Source organism: Gasterosteus aculeatus, chromosome 11 (genome assembly GCF_964276395.1).
Source record: "Gasterosteus aculeatus chromosome 11, fGasAcu3.hap1.1, whole genome shotgun sequence".
Classification (NCBI taxonomy): domain Eukaryota; kingdom Metazoa; phylum Chordata; class Actinopteri; order Perciformes; family Gasterosteidae; genus Gasterosteus; species Gasterosteus aculeatus.
Window position 1 is genome coordinate 17,375,633 of NC_135699.1, and position 23,703 is coordinate 17,399,335.

General features: G+C 48.2%; 4 protein-coding genes across 12 annotated transcripts; 2 read left to right on the top strand and 2 right to left on the bottom strand.

The window, feature by feature from the left end:
* Nucleotides 1-627: 627 nt before the first annotated feature.
* On the bottom strand, nucleotides 628-3,003 carry sco1 (synthesis of cytochrome C oxidase 1). Its single transcript, XM_040191015.2, has 7 exons — nucleotides 2,802-3,003; nucleotides 2,326-2,445; nucleotides 1,867-1,957; nucleotides 1,578-1,775; nucleotides 1,407-1,499; nucleotides 1,121-1,236; nucleotides 628-1,030 (listed from the first exon to the last, which is right to left on the bottom strand). The coding sequence occupies exons 1-7, from the start codon at nucleotides 2,940-2,942 to the stop codon at nucleotides 857-859; spliced, it is 933 nt and encodes a 310-aa protein (XP_040046949.2). The 5' UTR covers nucleotides 2,943-3,003; the 3' UTR covers nucleotides 628-856.
* Nucleotides 3,004-3,054: 51 nt separating this feature from the next.
* On the bottom strand, nucleotides 3,055-4,733 carry tmem220 (transmembrane protein 220). 2 transcript variants are annotated; one of them, XM_078084175.1, is made up of 6 exons: nucleotides 4,598-4,733; nucleotides 4,481-4,510; nucleotides 4,341-4,401; nucleotides 4,015-4,138; nucleotides 3,799-3,858; nucleotides 3,055-3,193 (listed from the first exon to the last, which is right to left on the bottom strand). In XM_078084175.1, exons 1-6 carry the CDS (start codon nucleotides 4,688-4,690, stop codon nucleotides 3,160-3,162), a joined length of 402 nt encoding a protein of 133 aa, XP_077940301.1. In that variant the 5' UTR covers nucleotides 4,691-4,733; the 3' UTR covers nucleotides 3,055-3,159. The 2 variants fall into 2 exon arrangements, with proteins under 2 accessions (XP_077940301.1, XP_040046953.2); XM_040191019.2 differs by lacking the exon at nucleotides 3,055-3,193 and adding an exon at nucleotides 3,248-3,728.
* A 358-nt stretch (nucleotides 4,734-5,091) lies between these two features.
* On the top strand, nucleotides 5,092-12,256 carry map2k4a (mitogen-activated protein kinase kinase 4a). Of its 5 annotated transcripts, XM_040191006.2 has the most exons (13): nucleotides 5,811-6,311; nucleotides 6,974-7,009; nucleotides 7,696-7,728; nucleotides 8,901-9,003; nucleotides 9,109-9,283; nucleotides 9,370-9,489; nucleotides 9,587-9,706; nucleotides 9,790-9,841; nucleotides 9,921-10,048; nucleotides 10,826-10,903; nucleotides 11,019-11,167; nucleotides 11,318-11,363; nucleotides 11,476-12,256. In XM_040191006.2, exons 1-13 carry the CDS (start codon nucleotides 6,158-6,160, stop codon nucleotides 11,587-11,589), a joined length of 1,308 nt encoding a protein of 435 aa, XP_040046940.1. In that variant the 5' UTR covers nucleotides 5,811-6,157; the 3' UTR covers nucleotides 11,590-12,256. The 5 variants fall into 5 exon arrangements, with proteins under 5 accessions (XP_040046942.1, XP_040046943.1, XP_040046940.1 ...); XM_040191008.2 differs by lacking the exon at nucleotides 7,696-7,728 and having other exon boundaries at nucleotides 5,092-6,311; XM_040191009.2 differs by lacking the exon at nucleotides 7,696-7,728 and having other exon boundaries at nucleotides 5,798-6,311; nucleotides 8,913-9,003.
* Nucleotides 12,257-12,885: 629 nt separating this feature from the next.
* elac2 (elaC ribonuclease Z 2) lies at nucleotides 12,886-20,874 on the top strand. 4 transcript variants are annotated; one of them, XM_040191003.2, is made up of 25 exons: nucleotides 12,886-13,006; nucleotides 13,225-13,445; nucleotides 13,760-13,810; nucleotides 13,925-13,995; nucleotides 14,088-14,152; nucleotides 14,248-14,305; nucleotides 14,415-14,483; nucleotides 14,601-14,696; nucleotides 14,940-14,995; nucleotides 15,078-15,136; nucleotides 16,531-16,603; nucleotides 16,695-16,807; nucleotides 17,008-17,106; nucleotides 17,191-17,329; nucleotides 17,720-17,805; nucleotides 17,935-18,056; nucleotides 18,155-18,245; nucleotides 18,408-18,546; nucleotides 18,631-18,669; nucleotides 18,857-18,966; nucleotides 19,304-19,403; nucleotides 19,478-19,598; nucleotides 19,788-19,866; nucleotides 19,957-20,101; nucleotides 20,442-20,874. In XM_040191003.2, the coding sequence occupies exons 2-25, from the start codon at nucleotides 13,237-13,239 to the stop codon at nucleotides 20,670-20,672; spliced, it is 2,421 nt and encodes an 806-aa protein (XP_040046937.2). In that variant the 5' UTR covers nucleotides 12,886-13,006; nucleotides 13,225-13,236; the 3' UTR covers nucleotides 20,673-20,874. The 4 variants fall into 4 exon arrangements, with proteins under 4 accessions (XP_040046937.2, XP_040046936.2, XP_077940302.1 ...); XM_040191002.2 differs by having other exon boundaries at nucleotides 12,886-13,445; XM_078084177.1 differs by having other exon boundaries at nucleotides 12,895-13,006; nucleotides 19,478-19,866.
* Nucleotides 20,875-23,703: the final 2,829 nt, after the last annotated feature.

Genomic DNA, 23,703 nt, shown 5'->3' on the forward strand with positions numbered 1-23,703 from the left:
GGGGCCAAATCCTCCCAAAAAGATCAAACTCGTAGCGAGGAGACGCGACTGCGAGCCGCTGCTCCTGGTGGAAAGACATTCATTGAGGATGGAACACAAAATACATTTTAAAAAACGAGTCAAACTGCAGGTGAAGCGGGTGACTCGGTCCTTTAGTCTTCATTCAGATAGTTGACAAAAAGAAACAATCATTCTGGTCAAAAGAAGTGTGATAATCCTCTTAACACATGAAACCCACAACTTCACTCACCAAGTTTAGAGCCTCGCGGATAAACATGTCACAGTGTTTAAAGAAATAGTAAATAATAATTTTACCCTTAAAGGATGAACGTATAAGTCATTCTGTGAATCTGGTCTTCCTGCATTATTATTATTATTTTTTTTTAATCACGCTGTATTTTTTTACTCTTTACAAGGATTAAACTTTACATTAATCACATTCTTCTTCAAAGCTCTTATTCGGCTACATTTTGATATTTTACGCTGTAGTTTAATTTTCATAAAAATAAATATTCAACAATGAATGAAAACTAGTGCAGAAAGTTTCTTTCCTGCTGAAACCTACGGGGTCTGAACAGCGACGTTCTTAATCCTGATCAACACACAAATAAAATATCAAACGCATTGTTGTATTTTCTCTTTTTTTTATATCACAAAATCAAAACCACAGGTTATTTCCTCACTGCTCGCATCAGAAATCAGAGCTATCGATCTCATCGGATGATCTTTGTTACAAACAGGATGCAGCAGCGGCGTGACGAAGAACGTCCTCAGGAGACGGCGCTCGTTATGAAAAGGGAATGTGACCGCGGACCCTTCGTTCAGAATAAATACACGCGACAAGCGTCAGTAGCGATCAAACCCGCCGGTCCGCCGCCAGCTTCCGTTTGGCGGCCGCCTCGGCGTTCTTGTACTTCCTCATGTGCGCCGCGACGGAGTTGGTGATCTCCACGGCGGTCTTGTTCTGTCCGAAGTACTCCTCGAACTCCCCGTCGGGCGCCACCAGGTACATGATGATGGTGTGGTCCACCTGCGTGCGGCGAGAGGCGTGGAATCAGACCAAAAGAGGGGTTTGGTGTGTGTGTGTTATTGTGACCACGCTTCTGAGGTGTGGACTCACGATGTAGTCGTTGTCTTCGTCCTTTGGTCCCTGGCTGTAGTAAACTCTGTAGGCTCTGGAGACCTCCTCGATGCGGTCCTTGGGCCCCGTCAGGCCGATCAGCTTCGGGGAAAACTCTGGAATAAACAACACATGTGATGCACATGGGTTTCTGAATATTGATCATTTTAAATGACATAAAGTTCTTATATTTCAGTTTACTGTCACAAAGAAGGGAAACGTAACTTTGTTTCAGCTCATTGTTTGAATGGATTCCCACACGAGGAGAAACAATGTGCTTCTGTACCTTTCACGTACGCCGCCATGGCCTCGGCCGTGTCCCGGTCCGGATCGATGGTGATCAGGATCGGCGTGAGGTTTGGGAGAGACTTCACTTTTTCTGCCAGAAACAAAAAGAAGAAGTTTGAACACTAAATTCCTCATTTGTTATAGTTCCTTGTTTTTTTTTGTAAATCACCTAATTCGTCCACCACCTCGATCATCTTCTCGATCTCGTCCGGGCAGATGTCGGGGCAGTGAGTAAAGCCGAAGTAGATGAGGACCCACTGGCCCAGGAAGTCCTCGCTGGCGGCGGGCTTGTTGTTGTGATCAACGAGCGAGAACGGACCGCCGAGCGCCGGCCGGCCCACCGACCGGTTCCGCTCCTTGTCCAACTCTGCGGACCACGATTAAAAGATTGAGACCCGGAGCTCGTCATCGTTTGGCTTCTCCATCGCTCACACGTTCAACATGAGCCGAATACTCACGTTCTTCCTTCTCTTTCTTCAGATATTTCATCCCTCCGAGCAGAGAGCCTCCGATAGCAAATGTGATCGCTAAAGATCTCCACGTGACCGGCTTAAAAAAAAAAAAAAGAGGAGTGAAATCATTTCAACACGCTGGATTGTTCATCAGAGATCCTCTGACTCATAACTTTGGAGGCTAAGTGGTCACCAATTTGTGTTAAAAATACATAAATTACAACGATAAACTGCATTGTCCCACAAACGCAGAACGTTTGTCTTTATCTCAAAGCAAAATTTAAAACAATTAACACAAAACGCATTAAATAATTTGTCAGACATTCACACAACTGATACAAAAGGATATCTGCTGTAACTCAGCAGAAGTTCTCTGATTCTTCACCTCTCAGGTCGTTCATATATCAGTAAAGCTAAAGTAGTAAAGCCACCCCCCCCCCCCCCCCCTTAGTGACGTCACCTTACCCCAGCCTTCTTCTTCTTGTTGTTGTTGTCTGGTGGAGGCAGTGAGGAGGAGAACGTTCTGGAGGAGTGTTCACACAGCCGACGAGCAGCTCTGCTGGTGAGCCACTGACTCACACTGACCTGTCCGTGGTCAAACGCGGGGAAAAGACATTACAGTGGTTGTAAAACGCAACATGCAGGTGTTGTGCAAAACCCCATCCAAAAAAGGGCTGATTCCCGGTGGTGCCCCGGCACACAGACGGGAGGCGTAACCCGAGACGTTTCTAACTTAAGTGTTTTTTTTTAACACGCGACAAATAATTCAACAATTATCTTGGCAACTGTAAGAAATATTTTTTAGAATATTACCGACGAAAACTACTCCGTGACGCAGTGAAACGTGGTGTTTTACAGCGGTGACGCGCAGGTGTAAATTGGCAGTTTTCTAAATGGAGTTCGGTGTCGCACCTGGTACCGCCGGCTAGCCTTTGACCTACCGGGCAGCAGTGAGCTCTCCGCGGGGACAGGTCGTGTTGCGGTCCGGCGTCTCTCCGCAGGAGGCTGTGCGCCAGTCTGACGGTTTGTGTCCGGGTGCTCGTTCGTATTAGTTTAACGTGATATAAAACACTCAGCGCCATGTCTGGACCTTGACAGCACCGCTGCTCAACGAGGAAGCGGGTTAGAAGTTTACAAAACGCAATAGGTGAGGAAGAGGAGATGCGCTGTTCTCGAGTCAGTTGCGCATATTGGTGTGAAGTCAGAATGGTTGATTCAGAAGTGAAAAGGCTGCTCTCAGATCAGCTTTCAATTTGCCTTACTTAAGACCGGAAATGACGTATCCTGTATCTTCTTCTGTTATTTTGTTAGTGAACGCGCTCTCTGCTGCACCCTGATGGATCGAAAAGAATGTAATATCAATTAAAAATAAATACAAATAAACAAATTTCACGTCACTTCTTTTATTCAAAATTATTTAGAGATTTATGTCCATTTAAAAAAAGATAAATGATCTGGACTTCAAGACCAGAAAATGAATTATGGTTATAAAATTACAGATATACAAAATTAAATAAAAAACAAAATGAACGGAACTTAGTAACATACAACTAGGAAGGTAAACATTGGAAGAATCCCTCTTTAAGAGACACCACTTGGTTGTTGGCACATGTTTGTATTCAGTGATACTTGAATCTCTGAAGATTATGCCTAAGAAGCCTTCTTGATGCATAATTATTAGTCAAAGAACCCAACAGAAGTAATGTTTAATTCACCAAAAAAGGAAGAAAGGTGTCTAAATAGCATTTTGACAATGTGAAGGCCAGTTTGATCGGAGCTCCTTGTGGATGTAGTAGTAAAGCCAGGCCACAAAGGGGAACACTGTGATGGCAACGGCTGTCGAGACTCTGAGCATCCCGACTGAAGCTCTGACGGAGAGAGATGGAGTAGAGATTTTAAAAAATACTTTAAATAAGACAAAAGTGTTCTTAATTTTACCTTCCAGAGTGGCGACACAGGAGAAGCCATCCAGCCGTCAGCACAAGACCAGAAAATTCTCTAAGTACAAATAATTGTTAAACATTTCACGTCAATAGTTTTATAAATTATTTCGTAATTTAATTTTAATTTGCATTTTGTATCATGTTTTTAGTGATATTAAAAAAAGAAGAAAGGAAAACTAAGATCTCTGGTAGTAGATGTAGATGCGTCTACCTGCCCTCCTCCAGGTGGAAGATCTCTGAGACTGTCTCTCTGTGGAGTCTCCATCCCATCATGGCAACAACCGCGCTGGAAACCAGCACGTGGAGATCAGCCACGCGCCTCCAGGGCAAAGTCTCTGCAGGGGGGAAACAGGAGACACACGCACACACCTGCAGGTGAGGCGAGCGGCACCGTCACGATACGACCACGTGATGGCGCTGTCCGCACCGGAGACACTGGTGCAAACTATCTCGAGAAGAAGTTAAGACCTGGGTGGTTTAATAAGGTTTTAATCCTCAATAAGTGATGCGTGCGAAACACGGACTCGGAGATACTACCTGTCAGGTGGGGGGTCAAACCGACGCATGCGCAAAGGACCGCAGGGACACCGTAAGCAACCTGCAGCGGAAACGCGGCGTTATTGCGAAATAACATACAGAAAAGTACAGTATAAAATGTCAGATAGCTGCCAGCTTACCATCCACACCCCCGCGTCAGGATCATTAATCTGACGTAGGCACACGACGGTTATAGTTAGTGATCACGTGACGTAACAGGATGCATGATGACGTTTTGTGAAGACGTAAACGCTCACCTGGACATACGTTGCGAGGGCGAAGAATAAAGACATTAAAAAGTTGCAGGCTCGCCATGTGACAGCGAGCCAGGTCCCGCTAACTTCGCCCATTGCTGTTTGCAACCTTTCACCTCCCCGCCCGGGCCCGCGGGACGTAACGATACAAGAGAGAGCGAACGTTCTGACCCCCCCCCCCCAGAACCTCTTAACGAGACACACCGGCGGAGGGGTTCGTTTGATATTTACCACGTTGTCTGCGCGTTGACCTGAAATGTTTGGCCGCTGACACCAATTCTCCGTGTATTAAATGACTGTACCCCCCCCCCCCCCCCCAATACTGAACACCCCCTACCGATGTGATAGAAACCCACAGATGAGTAATTTAAAGCAGATGTTGCTTTATTTGTGTATTGTGGGTTGTGTAACCGAAAGCACAGTTCGGCACTAGAACCAGGGATGCATAACAATAATATAATTACGTTTTTAAAACACATATATCTTCTAATGTGGTAAACAAAAGATCCCAAACGGCCAGATGTGTTTTTATTTAACGACGTTGAGTTAAATGGTGAACGTTCTCCGCCCCTGCTGCCCCGTACGACAAAATGAGCACGCATTCCCCGCAGTGACGTCAAGGTACCTCGGCAGAGAGATTTAACTTCCGGTAGCTCTACAATGTAACAATTATTATTGACTCCCATTTTCCCCAAGTTGTGTTTGTCCCACTTTACACTTCTACTTCTCAGAGGTAAATGCTGTTCTTTGTACTACGTATACTTGTTAAATTAGTGGTTACTTTGAGATTAAAACAAATGAATATTCACCCATTAATAAATATCATCCAATATTATGAAATATATTTGAGTATGAATATTTAAATAAAAATACAACATTAATACAATGTATACTTAAGTGACATGCTGTTTAAGTTTAAGTACTGCAAGATCTATGTATATCCAGGAATGTGAACTCAGTGAATCTGAAGATATTCTTGAAAAAAAAGCTGTGATACATTTTTTCTTTGACAATTTATACACAGAAAAAAATGAAAATATGTTAATTATAAAAAATTGTATGTTCGAATAGAATTTCAGACAGACCGAACTAGTTCACATTTTTACCTCGAATTTAAAGTCGTAATAAATTATTATCTAAATGGGCTAAAAATATATATTTTTACTCTGAAAGAGACACCGCTTAACATCCGGTTCGTCTCGGCTATCTGCCGCTAGCTTGTCGTTAGCTCCGGGACGCTGTGGGTGTTGACATGTCAGTGTCACTCGGTCAGCTGATTGCGGGTCTTAACGCTTCTTGGCTAGTACCGCTAGCCAGCTTAGTTAGCTTAGCCTAGCTGGGTGTTTGTTTTTGTTAACGTTACTACACAGCTAACTTTTAAGGTCTAAAAACCGTGTAATTTAACGTATTAAAAAAAACAAACATCCCACAGTCGCTTCCGGATCGTCATTGTACGCGTTTCTCGCGGCCCGAAGTTGCCGTTAGTGACGCCGTGATCACCGCGGCCGGGAGGGAAGGGTGAAGTTGCTCTCCGCGTATCTGCATTGCAGCCCGGTGCTGCTGATGGAATTCAAACACACAACAATGGCGACTCCCAGTCCGAACAACTCGACAACATCCAGCAGCCACGGCAGCGGCGGCAACAACGCCGGATCCGCGGCTTCCCACCAGCACCAGTCGCAGCCGCAGCACATCACCACCATGAGCAGCATGCAGGGTACGTTTGAATCATCTGCGACGGCACGAATACGAGCCGCTGTGCTGCAGTGAAGGTTACTGTTAGCTGGCCGGCTAGCTAGCTAGCCGGCCAGCTAACAGCTACTCGGGCTGCAACTCAACCATTCCCGAAAGACGTCGGACGCCTCGTCGTCGTCTCCCCCCGTGTATCGTGAAATTAAGGAAAATACTGTGTTTTCTTTGTAGTTACGGGATGTAGGTTAACGTCGTTGCCAACGTTAGTTTTTTTTTTTTTACATTTTGCAGCCACGTTACGTTCTGCTCTTTTTTTTTTCTCTTCCGACGAGCTCCGTTCACATAATTGGCAATCAGAAGTCTTGACTCACGCTTCTACGTCACAGGAGCCAAATGGGATAAGTCGCTCTTTTCTAAACGCAACACAAACCCCCGAGAGGCGCAGTCCCGCGCCGCGCAAACGCAGCTGATTGCACAACTCGTGAGCGTGATGTGTGTCGGTGTGTCGGTGATAAATGAGGCCGAATTGAGCCGCGTTGTCCACTTACGGTGCGCGTGTCAAACCGAATCAAAGTGGTGGTCAAACTCGATGGATTTCTCTCTGAATTCTTTGCCACGCGCATCAGCGCGTGCACGTTAGCTGCGTGTTTTCCTCGTTCCAACAAATGTCTTCTTCTTCCCTTTCAGAGTCCAACACCTGCTGGAGATGCCAGAGTGAAACAGGTAGCTACGCGCTTCTTTGACCTTTGACCTGGCAGTACAAAGAGCAGTTTGATCCAGGTCTTCGCTAGAGTCTCGAATGATGCGTTTAAACATATTTACCTTCTGGTTTAGCGCCACCTGATGTTAAATGATCAATAAAAGTGGAATTACAACAGAGATGCACGTTGACTTAAAATCCCTGCTCCCCATATTTATAAAGAACGAGATTCAGGCTGACCGTAATAATAATCTGTATTTGATCATCAGGTTGTGTTCTGCTTTCCTTCACATCTCCCTGATTAAATGTCACCTGTCTGTTGTTTTTTTTTTTACCTTACTGCTGCTCACTAATGATTCCTCACTCCTGACATGACGCTGGATGACGGTGAGCGGTCCCGGCGAAACGCTTCTCAAGCTGTAACTCGTCTTTCGTGATGGGAATTCATCCTCACCTTTTTTTTATTATTTTATTTACACCTGTGGTTGTGCCTCTTTCATTTCGCCCTTCACACGACCGGCACGTTTCTCTGTGACCAAGTGCTCGTAGCAAAGAAAGGCTGACTTCTTTGGAGGGGGCGGGGGGAATGGTGGTGGGGGGGGGGGCAGCTACCCTAGTTCTTCATCGCTGCAGCAGGGCAGAAACTACAGGGTCCGACTGACCGAGACGAGTGTGAAGAAAAATAAAAGCTGTCTTCTCGCCTCTGTAGGGTTTCAGATAAACCTGTCTGGAGCTCCCCCAAGTAAGACAACCCTCTTTTTGCCTCGGCACCAACAGTTCTCATCCCTTTGTTTTCTGGTCTGGGGGGGGTTCGTCCTGCCGTTCTCCACTAATCCAAGTCCGGCCCTCTGGCAGGTTCTCGTAGGCTTGTGCCGCTAGCCGTTAGCCGCTAGCTTCCGCGGCAGGAAAGATGCCGCTCGGCAGATACTGAGCTGTGGATTTAATGAATGAGCTCTCGGGTTTAACTACCCAGCGCAGGATGACTACTCATCGGCACAAGCCTCAAACCCACAGCTTCCACGGACACCTCCAGGTCCTCCAGCTGGTGTTCACCCGTCGCTGTGGTCCTTATCTGAAGGAACGCTGGGAATCAAAGCCCCCCAATGGGAGCTCTGCCTGAGCGGCTCTGAGTGTCACTAACCAGCGGGGAGGGGGGCGCACACACACACACACACACACACACACACACACACCGGTTTCTCCTGTGTGGTTGTTTGTGTTGTCGGCATGGGTGCACCTCAGCATAGCGCTTGCTTGTCCAGACAAGGTGAGCACGTGTGGTCCTGTCCAGGGATGTTTTGCGTTCAGGCTGGCGGGGGGGTTCGAGCGGCTCACATTCTTGTGGTGTTTTCGGGGAGAGGGGGGGGGGGGGGGGGCTCTACGAAGGAGGTGAAGTCAAAGCAGTTGGCCTTGAGAAGCATGTCGTGTGTCAGTGTTTTCTTTTCCCCCTCTGGTGTGTGTGTGTGTGTGTGTGTGTGTGTTCTGTGAACGTGGGTGTGTTTTTAGCAGCATGCTACGTTCCCATTTCTGTATTAAATAAGGAAAGTAGTTTCATCATCAATCGGTTGGATTTGTTTTATAATTTACACCGTGATGACGTACATATTTGTTTGGCTACTGTGATCTTATTTGCAAATCAGAAAGCTGGATTAATCATTTCAACCGTTCAAAAGTCCTCAAATGCCAAACAAACGGTCTGATGACGGATCGGGGACCCGTACGACGGTGGAAGTGTGAAGCGTTTGTCAGCTTGTTTCCCTCGTGTGTGTTTGGGTCCAGCATGACGTCACAGACCTCGTTTGTCACCCTGGGAGCGGTTTCTGCTCTTTGTCTCACTCCTCATCCCGAGCTGCTTCCTCTGGAGGTCACGTTGATCCGTACGTGATCCACATATCTCTATTCTGTCCCGCTCAGGTAAACGTAAAGCCCTGAAGCTGAACTTCGCCAACCCTCCGATCAAACCCACGGCTCGATTCACGCTGAACACGGCCGGGCCGCCCTTCCAGAACCCGCACATGTGAGTGAGGCTGGTCCCCCCCTCTCCCCCCGGTCCGGTCCAGTCCGGCACAACCGCCCCCCCCCGTTTGCACGGTTACTGATTGTTCCCGCGCCCCCCCGGCAGAGAGCGGCTGAGGACGCACAGCATCGAGTCGTCGGGCAAGCTGAAGATCTCCGCCGAGCAGCACTGGGACTTCACCGCCGAGGACCTGAAGGACCTGGGCGAGATCGGCCGCGGGGCCTACGGCTCCGTCAACAAGATGGTGCACAAGCCCAGCAACCAGATCATGGCGGTCAAGGTGATTATTGTTACTTTTTTTATTGAGACGCAGTGGGGGGCGCGTTAGGTTTCCCCGCCCTCACGCTTCCACGCGTCCGTCCGCAGAGGATCCGGTCGACCGTGGACGAGAAGGAGCAGAAGCAGCTGCTGATGGACCTGGACGTGGTGGTGAGGAGCAGCGACTGTCCGTACATCGTGCAGTTTTACGGCGCTCTGTTCAGAGAGGTGACCTCATGACTCATTATCACTCTTATTATTATTATTATTATTATGATGCTTCGTTTAGTCTGTTCGCTCACGGCCGACTCTGCTTGTGTTTCAGGGCGACTGTTGGATTTGTATGGAACTCATGGCGATCTCCTTAGACAAGTTTTACAAGTTTGTATATTGCTCATTAGACGACGTGATTCCGGAGGAAATATTAGGCAAAATAACATTAGCTGTAAGTGTGCGACCCTTTTAAACATGGACAATGAACAAAGAAGCCGGATTCCCTGTTTCTTAACCTCTTCTTGTGTTTCGCAGACTGTGAAGGCACTTAACCACTTAAAGGAAAACTTGAAAATAATACACAGAGGTGAGTCCGACGCCACGTCTTATTATCGCCTGTTCCACCTCCACTCGCCACCCTTAACCCCCCCGTCTCCCCCCGCCAGACATAAAGCCGTCCAACATCCTCCTGGACAGGAACGGAAACATCAAGCTGTGCGACTTCGGCATCAGCGGGCAGCTGGTGGACTCCATCGCCAAAACCAGGGACGCGGGCTGCAGGCCGTACATGGCGGTGAGTAACGCACGCACTCTCTGTAGTGACCAGCAGGGGGCGACTCCTCCGGTCCTATAGAAGTCTATGAGCAGATGGCTCTGGTAGATGATGGTCCATTTAGAGTCAAAGCGGGGCTCAGTGTGATGGACATGGCGTCTCATATTTATATTAATGGTTCTTTTTACAGTTCATTCTTTCGTATTTGAAGGCCACATGACGCACACACACACACACACACACACACACACACCCTCACCGCGCAGGTGGAAACATGCCCAGAGGTGATGAGCTGTCTTGGTATTCTCGGGGGGGGGGGGGTGTTTGTGACACCTGGTTTCCTGCTGCTAACGGAGTCTGCAGCGTAAAGACACATTGTGGAAACTTAACAGCTTTATACTCTGGATGGCAGTGAAGAAACTCCCCATGCATTTACTATTTAACTATCAACATGAGACTTCAACTATTCATTCTTCAAGTTTTCTAAGCTATTATGTTTGAATATGCAAACATCTAAAGGTAACTTTTGATGAATTTAAGAGAAATCTACAGACAAAGTAGATGTTTCCTTTACACTAGAAGACTCATTACAGGAGGGAAGTAGATGAAAAGCTTTAAAGTGTCTCTTTACTGAGTGAAGATATGATTTACTTAACCGTTAATGTACATATAGAATGTACATGTGTCCTTTTATTTATGTGTATATATAGATATAAAACACTTGTATGTATCTGTCTGCTTTTGCATTGAAACTTAAATGTGAATCTGTTTCCTGTGTGATTCCTTTTGTTTCTGCAGCCCGAGCGAATCGACCCGAGCGCGTCGCGGCAGGGCTACGACGTCCGCTCGGACGTCTGGAGTCTGGGGATCACGCTGGTGAGAATTCCCTCCTGCAGAATGCTGCATAGCGCCGGTTTACAGCACCATTGAATTATGTGGATCACGTAGATGTCACCGGAATAGCTTACGCCTGTCGTGCGCTGTGTCGCAGTACGAGCTGGCCACCGGGAGGTTCCCCTACCCGAAGTGGAACAGCGTGTTTGACCAGCTGACCCAGGTGGTGAGGGGAGACCCGCCGCAGCTCAGCAACTCGGAGGAGAGGCGCTTCTCTCCCAAGTTCATCTCCTTTGTCAACGTGTGGTGAGGAAAAAGGACTTTCGATGACGTTCTGATGGCAGGAGGTCGATCGGCTGTGCGGTGGTGTCGCTGTGGACCGACTCCCCCTGCTGGACAAACGGGTGAACTGCACCCGGCGCATTCTAACTCTTGTGTGTTTCTCCTCCTCTCAAGCCTTACAAAGGACGAGTCAAAAAGGCCAAAGTACAAAGAGCTACTGGTGAGCTCTGTTTACACTCATCAGGCTGTTTCAAACTGGCCTAATGGCCGAGCTTGTCCAACCCTATTTTCCAGATGTTCTATGTGACCAATCATGTCTTTGTTCTCTGCAGAAAGATCCGTTCATCCAGATGTACGAGGAGCGCTCGGTGGACGTGGCGAGCTACGTGTGCCGGCTCATGGATCAGATGCCGGCGTCTCCCAGCTCCCCGATGTACATGGACTGATGGAAGGACGAGACGGGAACACACACACACACACACCCACACACACACACACACACACACCATTAAATATATTCACCAGTCTGCAACAGTAAACCACATTTAAAAAAAAAAAAAAAAAAAAGACAAGAAAGTGAACAAAAACAATTCCTTGTGTACATTTGCTTGGTCCCCTTATTGCAGTGTTAAAATAAGAATTGTAAAGCCTAAAAAAAATAAAAACACCATTTGCAATAAAATAGGTGTTTATTTCAGTCATGTCTGTATAATATATCAACACTTTTGTTTCTCTTGTTCACGCACAGTGTAATCATAGCAGCAGCTGAATCACACGGTCTTGACTCATCTTCACGAGGACACTCTTCTGTGGTTTTAGTAAGGTGGTTAAAAAAATAAATAACGTAGAACCAATAAAAACATTTTAAAGAATCAATTCTTCAGCACACCGGAATTATGCTCTCTGTGAAATTGTCTCACCTCTTCCATGTACGTAACTGAAAGCATCGTGTTTGGTATCTTAATGGAACTTTGCTTCTCTGGGTATAAAGCAGTTTAAAAAGTGTCCGGGTGGGGTTGGACCTGCAGGCCGGTCGGTGCTGAGAGGCTGCTGTCCTGTCCTCGCTGTACAGTGGACTATGTGCTGATATATGAATAAAGGAGGAGAGAGGAAGTGCGTCTGCGTCTCTTCTTTGAATGATTCCAGCGTAAAAGGAGCTGGCGCGGAGGATTTATTAGCATGAATGCAAATGATATCCGGTATGAAGACCTGCAACTATGACTCGTGTTTTACAAAGCTTATGAGACCTTTGTACCTCTGCAGGTAGCAGGTCTGCAGTGATGCACCAAACGTTTTGAAACCGTCATGTGAAAAATACTATGCTGCAGTTAAACTGAATTTCGTAGAACGTTTTATTTGCATAAAGAAAATAAATAGTTAAACTTATTTCACCTCAAGCAAGAGCAGACCACCTCAATGGATCACTCACAGAATTCTGATGTAGGGTTTGAAAATGAAAGCGCTTCAAAATCTTCGTGGTCGAGAGATTGCTGGTTTATTCTGTCAAAGTCCTGTGAAATTTGTTTTTTTTAAAAGTCCCAGAAAAAAGTGTTCTAAAAAGAACTAAGCCACCATAAATAATCCAAAAGAAAACGTCGGGAAAAAAAAACATTTCATTGTACATCGCAAAAAAGTGCATGGTCACAAACGCTTATCACGTCATGACATCAGTGACGTCTGATGAGCTTTCCCCGCCTCCTGCTCTTATAGCGCCGCTGTGATTGGTTCACAGACAGACAAAACTATTACAACCGCCAATGAGCGTCGACGTTCGTCAACGTCATCATTAGATGCCGGAAAAAGTTGTCACATGTGTGAACCAGCCTCTAAAGTCCTGCTGAATGTGCACCCAGCGACTTTTAGGTAACTTCTTCTTTATTTAAAAGGCGTGGACATGTACAAAGAAGCATTCGCTGGGTAATCGGCGCCGGTTATACTTTTAGTGTCGTGTCTTTATTATGAATGCGGTCCGTGAGAAGCTGGGGTCCATTCCGCTCCTGTTTATCAAAGGCAGGTCTCTCTCTGCTGGTCCTCCGGCTGTCCCCAGCTGTTACTTCCCTGTCCCCCGGACTGTTTTGCAGTTTTTTCGAACAATGGCGTCTAATGAGAACAAAACGCCGGAGACGAGACAACCCGCTCCGAAGAAGGCCAAGCAGAAGGAGCCCCTGCGGCGGGTGAAGACCAAAGAGGACCGGGTCAGGCGAGGGGAGGGACACGGACCGTCCACCGTCTACGTGCAGGTGGTCGGCGCCGGAAGCAGAGACAACTCGGCGTCCCTGTACGTCTTCTCCGAGTTCAACAGGTAATGGATGCGCCAACGCGTCATGCTTTTACTTTGAAAACCAGGGCTGCTTGAGCCTCCCAAAGTGTTGCAGGTAAACGTCTCACTGCAGGGAGCCAGTAAGACATGATGATGATGATGATGATGATGTGAGCTGGTAAGAGTAATAGTCAGGAAACGTTTAGGAAGTTGCTCTTTACTTCTAGTTTATTTCTACCAATAATCAAAAATGGTTGAAATGTATTCAGCTGATCCAGAAACACGAGTCTGTATCAGCTGGTTTGGAAATAAAGACTATTTCTTTATCTGAATGTTTCTGCTGGTCTCTGCTGCAGATATCTGTTCAACTGTGGTGAAGGGACACAGAGACTCATGCAGGAACACAAGTAAGCTGGTTTAAGGGTTTGGATGTGAAAAGCACATCAGTATTGTTGTTGTTGTTGTTTTTCTCATTGTAGTCAGTCGGAGAGCATTTATGTCCTCGTGTTTTCCTCTGACAGACTGAAAGCTGCTCGATTGGACAACATCTTCCTGACCCGGCTGAGCTGGGAGAACGTGGGAGGTTTATCGGGTCGGTAGCGTGAAATAACACGGAACCAGAGAAACAACACTACGTGGTGATTTCTCTCAGTAGAATGAATATGTTGATTGTTTCCTCTGCAGGGATGATATTGACCCTGAAGGACACCGGTGTCCCAGAGTGCGTCCTCTCGGGACCTCCACAGCTGGTGAGCCGCCCCAACGCACTGTATTTAAACATTTAATACCTTTTTATGTTTGGGTGTGTTTTTAATGACCACTCTTCTTCTCTTTTGAATCCTAGAAGAACTATCTGAACGCCATCAAGTCCTTCTCAGGACCTCTAGAGGACATCAAGCTGTGTACGTCTGAGCTCGTGTTTTTGTATTATCCGTTTTATCGTGGATGGTAACATTGATCATCACCGATGGTCCCACTGATGATACTGTTGATGGTTTGACCCCCTTCCAGCGGTCCGACCGTACACCGAAGAGGCGTACAGCGACGAGACGATGACGGTCCACCAGGTGCCGATCTTTGGTCAGTCTTTCCGTTTCCCTCGAGACTTTTTTTTTTTTTTTATTGTCAATGTTGTTTTTTTTCTTCTTCTTCTTCTTCTTCTCCCAGCTGACTCTTTTTGCGTCTTTGCTCTCGAAGGTCGTTTGAGGGTCGACGGCAGGAAGCTCTCCCCACCGTCGGGCAGGAGCAGCCCCCCGTCCCCCGGGAGAGACGACGCCCGCGGAGACGAGCGAGGCGAGTTTGGGGATTTCACGTGGTTCACAAAATCCTGGGGTTTGCAGATTCATTTCCGACCATCAAATTTGTTGAAAATTCATGCTGATCGGAATGACTTTAAATAATGATTCTAACTAAAATAAGGAGTCTAAAATGACAAAAAAAGTCTAGTCATTTAATATTTGGGTGTGGTGTTAATGGAGGCTGTTGTCCCACAATGCATTGCACAGTGGAAATGAAAGCGTGGATTGTGTCTTTTAGGTGACAGACGCAGGGCGAGCAGAGATAATTCTCTGCTGGTTTCCTTCATCTGTAAGGTAGGAAAACCTCCAGAGAGCGTCATCCTGGTGTTTGAAGTTGAAACTTTGTCTCTGACGTTCTTCTTCTGCACTTTCACAGCTTCACCCCAAGAAAGGGAATTTCTTAGTGGCTCAGGCGAGGGAGCTCGGTCTGCCTGTGTGAGTGCGTCACTCATCCCGCGCAGACGTTCATGCACTCATTCCGCGCAGACGTTCATGCACTCATTCCACGCAGACGTTCATGCACTCATCCCACGCAGACGTCCATGCACTCATTCCGCGCAGACGTCCATGCACTCATTCCACGCAGACGTCCATGCACGCAGACGTTCATGCACTCATTCCACGCAGACGTCCATGCACTCATTCCACGCAGACGTCCATGCACTCATTCCGTGCAGACGTCCATGCACTCATTCCACACAGACGTTCATGCACTCATTCCGCACAGACGTTCATGCACTCATTCCACGCAGACGTTCATGCACTCATCCCACGCAGACGTCCATGCACTCATTCCACACAGACGTCCATGCACTCATTCCACACAGACGTTCATGCACTCATTCCGCACAGACGTTCATGCACTCATTCCACGCAGACGTTCATGCACTCATCCCACGCAGACGTTCATGCACTCATCCCACGCAGACGTTCATGCACTCATTCCGCGCAGACGTTCATGCACTCATCCCGCGCAGACGTTCATGCACTCATCCCACGCAGACGTTCATGCACTCATCCCACGCAGACGTTCATGCACTCATTCCGCGCAGACGTCCATGCACTCATCCCGCGCAGACGTTCATGCACTCATCCCGCGCAGACGTTCATGCACTCATTCCACGCAGACGTTCATGCACTCATTCCACACAGACGTTCATGCACTCATTCCGCGCAGACGTTCATGCACTCATTCCACGCAGACGTTCATGCACTCATCCCGCGCAGACGTCCATGCACTCATCCCGCGCAGACGTCCATGCACTCATCCCGCGCAGACGTCCATGCACTCATTCCACGCAGACGTTCATGCACTCATTCCACGCAGACGTTCATGCACTCATTCCACGCAGACGTCCATGCACTCATTCCGCGCAGACGTCCATGCACTCATTCCGCGCAGACGTCCATGCACTCATCCCGCGCAGACGTCCATGCACTCATCCCGCGCAGACGTCCATGCACTCATTCCGCGCAGACGTCCATGCACTCATTCCGCGCAGACGTCCATGCACTCATTCCGCGCAGACGTCCATGCACTCATCCCGCGCAGACGTCCATGCACTCCACCACTATACTGAAGTTGGATTGATGTGAACTTTATATACAGTCTAGTGTCCTAAAATCAAATTAAATAAAGCTCTACTGTAAAAGCTATGTACACAGATGATTATGATTGATTTTGTTATTGGGTTTAAAAAGATTTTTTTTTGGAACGAGTTCATTTTGACTTTTTTGTCTCATCGTTTTAACATGAATTAGTGTGATGGCTGTACTCAAGCTAATGATGTAATTCTTCGTATGCGTGATGAGCCTCTTTCCCTCCTCAGAGGCACGTCGGCCATCGGCCCGCTCATCGCAGCGCTGAAAAGCGGCAAAAGTGTCGAGTACGAAGGCAAAGAGGTAAAAACGAAGCTCAGTTCACCTTTTGGAGAGTTTGTTATTATTTTTGTTTGTTATTAAGTCCGCCGCTCTCAATTATTATTTTTCTCAGATCCGGCCGGAGCAGGTTTGCACCCCCACGGACCCCGGGCCGGTCTTCCTCATCGTGGAGTGTCCGTCTGAGGAGTTCGTGGAGGCCGTCTGCACCAACGCGCAGCTCAGAAGGTACAAGTTCTGCATCTATTGGGCATCCAGTCGTTTGCAGGATGATCCATCATTATTATTGTTTATTCCGTACATGACATCATACCAGTCTTTGGCTGTCTGGCTCCGCCCATTTCTTTGTTGTGTTGTGGATGTCGGATACGGAATGTTTGTCACGGCGCGGCGGCCTGAGTAAATCTCGCCGTGTTGATCTCCTCCAGGCACCAGGCCGCAGCGGGGGAGGAGTCTGCGGCGCTGGTGGTCCACATGGCTCCGGAGTCCGTCCTGTCGACGGATCAGTACAAACGGTGGATGCAGAGGTTTGCCTGCCGCCTCCTCTGGAAACCACACTTTGTTTGTTGTTGGCTTTGAAGGCGGAGTTTCGTGTGCGCGTATTTCTGCAGGTTTCCGCCCACAACACAACACCTGATCCTGAACGAACAGTTCGGCGCCGTCCACAACGTCCGAAGTCACAAGATCCAGGCCCAGCTGAACATGATCCACGGCCACATCTTCCCCGAGCTCAAGTCCTACAGATCCAAGGTGAAACAGCCACCAGCTGCTGGGGGACAAGAACCTTTATATCATGTTCGGATAGAATAATCTAGTAATAATATTAATAAAGTGGGAAGGACGGAATTACAATGTTGTTTGTTGTTACAATTACAACTAATAAACAGTTTGATCTATAACCTTCAAAGTAATATCAGTAGATTAATAGAAATGTAGAAAACATGATTGAATTAGAAATAATAACAAATGGGAGAAAAATAAGGGTTTACTGTGTATTGAAAAACAACTGATAATCATTTTAACATCTGACAATATAGAATAAGTAGCTATGAGACGGCAAAGAGGTACGAAAGTAGTAAAATATCCAAACTATTTACAATGCAGGAGGATTTAAAATCCAACCCGTTCCTTCCTCCCCAGGAGGCTGCGGCCGAGCTGCTGGTCCCCGGCGTCCGAGCCGAGTGTCTCCTCAAGTTCCAGCTGCGGCCCGTGATGGAGTGGCAAAGGTCGGCCCCGAACTTCCCCTTTAACCTCGCCACAAAGCCGTCACTTCTTCTTTCTTCGAGGGCGCCGTGTGAGCAGAACCCTGACCCCCCCCCCCCCTTCTTCTTCTTCTTCTTCTCCTCCTTCATCAGAGACGCCGTCCCCTCCTGCTGCGCCGGGGACTTTGTGAAGGAGGCGTCCGAGGTCCCCGACTTCCTGGAGGAGGTGGAGCAGTGCAGGAAGGTCTGCTCCGCGGACGCCGCCCCCCCAGCCGGTGAGTTCGCTCCTCCTTCAAAGCGGCTGCAGAGTGTTTCGGTGGTCGGGAAGGGGGAGGAGTCCCGTGTCACCGTGGATGTTGCTGTCTCCTAAAAGGGGCGGAGCACCCGGAGGTGGTGTTCCTGGGAACCGGGTCGGCTCTCCCGATGAAGATCAGAAACGTGAGCGGCACCTTGGTGAACATCAGGTACGATCACGCGGAACACAGCTCCTTCCTTCCGACGCTGGAGACCAAAGAAAAGGAAAGACATGAAACTGCTACTAAGCAACCAGCCGCCGAGTAGACAATCTACTTCCTGTTTGCACCGGCGCAAAAAACGTGTCGCCGGTGACGTTTGCCTGTTTGCAGCCCGAGCTGCTCGCTGCTGCTGGACTGCGGCGAGGGAACCTTCGGCCAGCTGTGCAGACACTACGGGGACGCCGTGGACGAAGCCCTGTCCAAGATCTCCTCCGTCTTCATCTCCCACCAGCACGCCGACCACCACACGGTGAGGGGCGGAGCCTTCCGCAGAAATGAGCTGCGGCGAAATGACCGTGATAACCTTTAATTAATTCTTGTTCTTCCTCCTCAGGGGCTGCTCATGTTGCTTTATCAGCGGGAACGAGCGCTGGTATGTACATCTAAAATGTTATGTGATTGACCCAAAATCTATAAATCAATATTCTAAGGGGGGTTTAGACTTTCTTTTCAGAATTTAACCCACTTTTTAATACGCTTTGCTGTCGTTTAGTCATCGACTGCTTGAAAATTGCTGGTAATAACCCGTCACTAAACAGAGGGGCGTGAATGTTTCCTAGAGGACGTTGGGGAGGACCTTCAGCCCCGTCTACCTGGTGGCCCCCGCCCACATCATGAACTGGCTCGGCCAGTACCACGACTACTGCGAGGAGATCCTCCACCACATCAAGTACGGGAACACGAGGCCTGTATATGGATTCAGCCATTGATATATTGTTACTTTTCACCACTGATGGAAGAGCTGATACTGAACTGATAAATGAGCATCACGCTGTGTTGAAGAAGACTTGAAACTAGAGATTGAGACCATAAACTCATGTTTACTGAGGGAATAAATCAAGAGAGAATGCAGCTATAACACACTTAAGAACCAAATCCTGAAAATCCTTTGGCTCTTCTTCCATCTTCTCGTGAGCACAACAAGCCCCCCTGATTCAAGTGAGCATCACAGGAGCAACCGGCGTCTACATCTTTGACATTGTGTGTGTCCCTGTGTGTGTTTTCAGCCTCATCCCGAACAAAGCTCTCTGCGACGGCAGCGAGCCGCCCGGCCAGAGGACGAGCGCGTCGATCCAAGCGCTGCTGAAGGAGAACGATTTAGTGGAGGTCTTTTAACATCCCGTCCTTCATGTCAATAAATGTCCTTTTTGAATGCATTTATTTATGTGTGTGTGTCTCAGTTCCAGACCTGCGCTGTGCGTCACTGTAAGAACGCCTTCGCCTGCAGCTTCACGCACCGGGCCGGCTGGAAGCTGGCCTTCTCCGGCGACACCATGCCCTGCGACGCCTTCGTGCACACCGGTCAGTCCGATCCAGAGCTCCGTATGAATAGCAGATATCCCATAATGCCTCTGATCACTCATGGAGGCTCTTCGTTGGGGGGGAGGGGTTGTCGACTCAATGGCTCGGCTGGATCTGGTCCAAGCAAAGCCTCCAGGAGACTGAAGAAAGGGGGCGTGGCCATTCTCAACTACCTGATTTTCTTTTCAGGAAAGAACGCGACGCTGCTGATCCACGAGGCCACGCTGGAGGACGGGCTGGAGGAGGAGGCCGTGGAGAAGAGACACAGGTGAACAATAACGGCACCTCTTTGCACCGCTAAATATGTGCACCTTTTTGTTTTAACGGCGCCAAAATCACCTCCCCGCCCCCCCGACAGCACGACCTCGCAGGCCATCGGCATCGGCATGAGGATGAACGCCGACTTCATCATGCTGAACCACTTCAGCCAGCGCTACGCCAAGATCCCGCTCTTCAGCGAGGACTTCAGCGACCGCGTGGGGATTTCCTTCGACCACATGAGGGTGAGCCGCCGCCGCCGCCGCCACATGTGACCTCATTGCCCCGCCGAGCTGATGCATGAATAAATAAATAAAGTTACATTTTCCGTTTTATGTTCAGGGAAAAAGCAAGTAAATTAAGCTTGAGTTCCAATCCCAATAATGTACTTTTACTGCGTTAATAATATATAATATTGTGTTTACTGAACCACAGTGCGACTCACTAGAACTTATTCAAATGATTGTAACTCAACTGGATGATATATAATATGTTGAGAAGTCGGGTGTGTTAATGAGCTTGAGTGAGTCTGAAGACGTGGTTTTCAGTTATAAACCTTCATCCTCCCGTTTCCATTTCGTCCAGATTCGCTTCTCGGACTTTAAAATCCTCCCCCGGCTCGTTCCGGCGCTCAAGACCCTTTTCGCCGAGGAGATCGGCGAGATGGAGGTCCGGCGGGAGAGGAGGGAGCTGAGGAACCCGAGAGGAAACGGCTCCTCCGAGGCGACGCCGCCCGTCATGGGCCGAGACGCCAGGAGAGGCCGGGAGGAGGCGGAGCCTCAGGGCCAGCAGGCAAAGAGGCCGAAAACCAGCTGAGGCCCCCGAGGGCCGACTGAAAAGTGACTTTTAACTCGGAGCCTCAGGAGTTCTTTTATTTAAGTTTTTTTTTATTATTTAGCTGGTGTGGTTTTCAGTGATGAAATAAAATCACGTATATTTCCTGCGTTGCTGTGAAGAAAACTGAGCTAAGATCATAGTTTGTTTTCAATTAAACACAATAAAAGGATATCACACAGTGTGACTGTTCAGTTATTAACAGGATGTTAAATATATATATATATATATATATATTTTTTTTTTGTTATGCATAACATGATGTGGATTTACATGAAGTCACTGGGTGAACGGAACTATAGAAACATTTAATCTGAGGATTCCGACGAGGATGAAATCTGCATCCGGCCATTTCAGCATGAAGAATCTGAGTGTATAGAAAAGGTTTTCTATTGTTTTTTTTCTTGTTGTTCAGTGGACTTTGATTTTAGTTGATGTGACTTTTAAACATATGTTGAATTTATTTCACATTTAAAGACTAAAGTACTTTTCTACTTGTGAAATATGTCCTCTCGTGAACTGGGACGCTTGTCTCTGACCTGCAGGCGTCATGTTGCCTTTAGTCCACATGGGGGCTCCAGTGAGCCACCAAAGAAGGAGAAATCAGACACCATGGAGACGAGGCTCATGAAGAGAAGGGGAGCGTCGGCCCCTCAGGAGCCCAGGATGGTGCATTGATACCTAATCATCATTTACCTGCTTCTTTGCTGCTGGACGTGAACATTTTCAAGCATGAGCACAGAGCTCAGTTTGTTTATCCATCGTCGCCAAAGTACACCGGATATAAGCAAGTGGTCCTGGCGACACACAGGAGGACGTAGCTGGTTGAGACCTGTCACTCAGCCTGTAGCCCCGCCCTAAACCGCCCACTGCTTTATGGTCTGTTTGACTCTAAATGAACATCACGCTGTGTTGAAGAAGACTTAAAACTAGAGACTGAGACATAAACTCATGTTTACAATGTTTACTGAGGGAATAAATCAAGAGAGGAGTCATTTCCTCATAGACGTCTATGGGAGCAGAGGAGTCGCCCCCTGCTGGTCACTACAGAGAAGTAGAGTCATTTCCTCATAGACGTCTATGGGAGCAGAGGAGTCGCCCCCTGCTGGTCACTACAGAGAAGTAGAGTCATTTCCTCATAGACGTCTATGGGAGCAGAGGAGTCGCCCCCTGCTGGTCAGGAGAGAGACCTACAATAATGACACTGAGCATATTAATGTTTCTTACTATTTGACTTCTATGGATGGATGGATCTTTTTCGCCATCTCATCCTGAGACTGACTGAGAGTCATTAAAACACGACATCATCAAACTAACTGGCGGCGTGAGCGCTTCACGTTTGTCACTTTTGTTTATCCGGTGTGGGATGAAGAGAGGCAGAGCGATTCGACACACGCCTCCTCCACCCGCATCCTCCCAGCCGCTACGCCCAAAGTCAATTATGCACCCGAGCTGCCGATTGAGAGCCCCGCCCCCCGGGATTCCTGTCCGTCAGCTGCCACCTCACATCTCCATCTTCATCGGGGGGACGCTAACACACACACACACACACACACACACACACACACACACACACACACACACAGACCTGCTGAATAACTTCACACCGAATCTGAGTCAGACTCTCGTAAAATACGGGGAAAAAGGCCTTTTTCTTGTCCTTCAGGGGAAGAAGAGGTGCAATCCAGAGCATTAATATTCCACCTCTCCCTCACCCCCCCTCGCCATTAAGAGGCCTCCTGAAGGAGACTCCCCAGGAGGCCTCTAGAGGTGTGATACCCACTCGGGCCGCTGCATGTGAATAAAAAGAAGATCACCCCTCGACCCCCACCACCCCCCTCGTCCACCCGTGAAACAGCATCAGAAAGGCGGCGGATCACATCTGCTGCAGAAGTGAAAGACGAGGCGAGGCGGCATCGAGGATCGTTCCTTCTACGCGGATAAAGCGACAGAGATTCCAGCTTGTTTGTTTGCTGCTCTGACATTCAGACTCTGTGAGGATTAAGGAGGTGAAAAGATGTCTGACATGTGTTATTTTTAACTTCTCAGATAAAAGTTCCCCCGAGAGAGTGTGTGGAGTCTCCTCAGAACATCTCTCAAGCTGAGGATTAGCAGGCAGCTGGTTTGTAGCCGGAGAGTCGCGGCCCTTTTTAAATGTTTTTAGTTGATGAAGGAGGACGTGAAGTAGCTTCTAGTTCATTCTGCTGGGAATACGCAGGCACCACAGGACGGACCGACGAGGAACAGGATGTTAAAAAGTCTCCAGGAAGGTGACCGGAGGGTAAACATCTGAAACTTAAACAGCGCTTCAGCCTCTCAAACACACAAGAGGCCTTGAATAATTCATCAACATGTACTAAGTGATCTTTGTGTTATTAACTCAACAAACTAAACATCCCTCTTCAAAGTTGTTCCGGGATTTTCATTTTGTGTTGATTCTTTTGGTCCCTGTGGACTAAAGTGATGTCTTCTCACCAGGGTCCCTTTAGGAAACCTCTCCTGCTGCTGCAAGGTCTGACCGTCTGCTGGAGGATCTGATCTGTCCTCAGTGGACACGTCTCTGCTGAAGGATCTGATCTGTGCTCGGTGGACACGTCTCTGCTGGAGGATCTGATCTGTCCTCAGTGGACACGTCTCTGCTGGAGGATCTGATCTGTCCTCAGTGGACACGTCTCTGCTGAAGGATCTGATCTGTCCTCAGTGGACACGGCTCTGCTGGAGGATCTGATCTGTCCTCAGTGGACACGTCTCTGCTGGAGGATCTGATCTGTCCACGGTGGACACGTCTCTGCTGGAGGATCTGATCTGTCCTCAGTGGACACGTCTCTGCTGGAGGATCTGATCTGTCCTCGGTGGACACGTCTCTGCCGGAGGATCTGATCTGTCCTCTGTGGACACGTCTCTGCCTGAGGATCTGATCTGTCTTCTGTGGACACGTCTCTACTGGAGGATCTGATCTGTCCTTGGTGGACACGTCTCTGCTGGAGGATCTGATTTGTCCTCAGTGGACACG

Bases quoted from the DNA above. Each gene is read 5' to 3' on its own strand.
- sco1 (XM_040191015.2), bottom strand. From the start codon at position 2,942: ATGGCGCTGAGTGTTTTATATCACGTTAAACTAATACGAACGAGCACC. The intron at 2,446-2,801 runs GTAGGTCAAAGG...GACCACGGACAG, and splicing joins GGAGAGCTCACTGCTGCCCG to GTCAGTGTGAGTCAGTGGCT. The intron at 1,776-1,866 runs GTGAGTATTCGG...CGTGGTCCGCAG, and splicing joins GAAGAAAGAGAAGGAAGAAC to AGTTGGACAAGGAGCGGAAC.
- tmem220 (XM_040191019.2), bottom strand. From the start codon at position 4,690: ATGGGCGAAGTTAGCGGGACCTGGCTCGCTGTCACATGGCGAGCCTGC. The intron at 4,511-4,597 runs GTGAGCGTTTAC...TGCCTACGTCAG, and splicing joins CCCTCGCAACGTATGTCCAG to ATTAATGATCCTGACGCGGG. The intron at 3,729-3,798 runs GTAAAATTAAGA...TCTCTCCGTCAG, and splicing joins CTGTGTCGCCACTCTGGAAG to AGCTTCAGTCGGGATGCTCA.
- map2k4a (XM_040191006.2), top strand. From the start codon at position 6,158: ATGGAATTCAAACACACAACAATGGCGACTCCCAGTCCGAACAACTCG. The intron at 9,490-9,586 runs GTGACCTCATGA...CTTGTGTTTCAG, and splicing joins ACGGCGCTCTGTTCAGAGAG to GGCGACTGTTGGATTTGTAT. The intron at 9,707-9,789 runs GTAAGTGTGCGA...TGTGTTTCGCAG, and splicing joins TAGGCAAAATAACATTAGCT to ACTGTGAAGGCACTTAACCA.
- elac2 (XM_078084176.1), top strand. From the start codon at position 13,102: ATGAATGCGGTCCGTGAGAAGCTGGGGTCCATTCCGCTCCTGTTTATC. The intron at 14,153-14,247 runs GTGAGCCGCCCC...TTTGAATCCTAG, and splicing joins TCTCGGGACCTCCACAGCTG to AAGAACTATCTGAACGCCAT. The intron at 17,806-17,934 runs GTCGGCCCCGAA...CTCCTTCATCAG, and splicing joins CCCGTGATGGAGTGGCAAAG to AGACGCCGTCCCCTCCTGCT.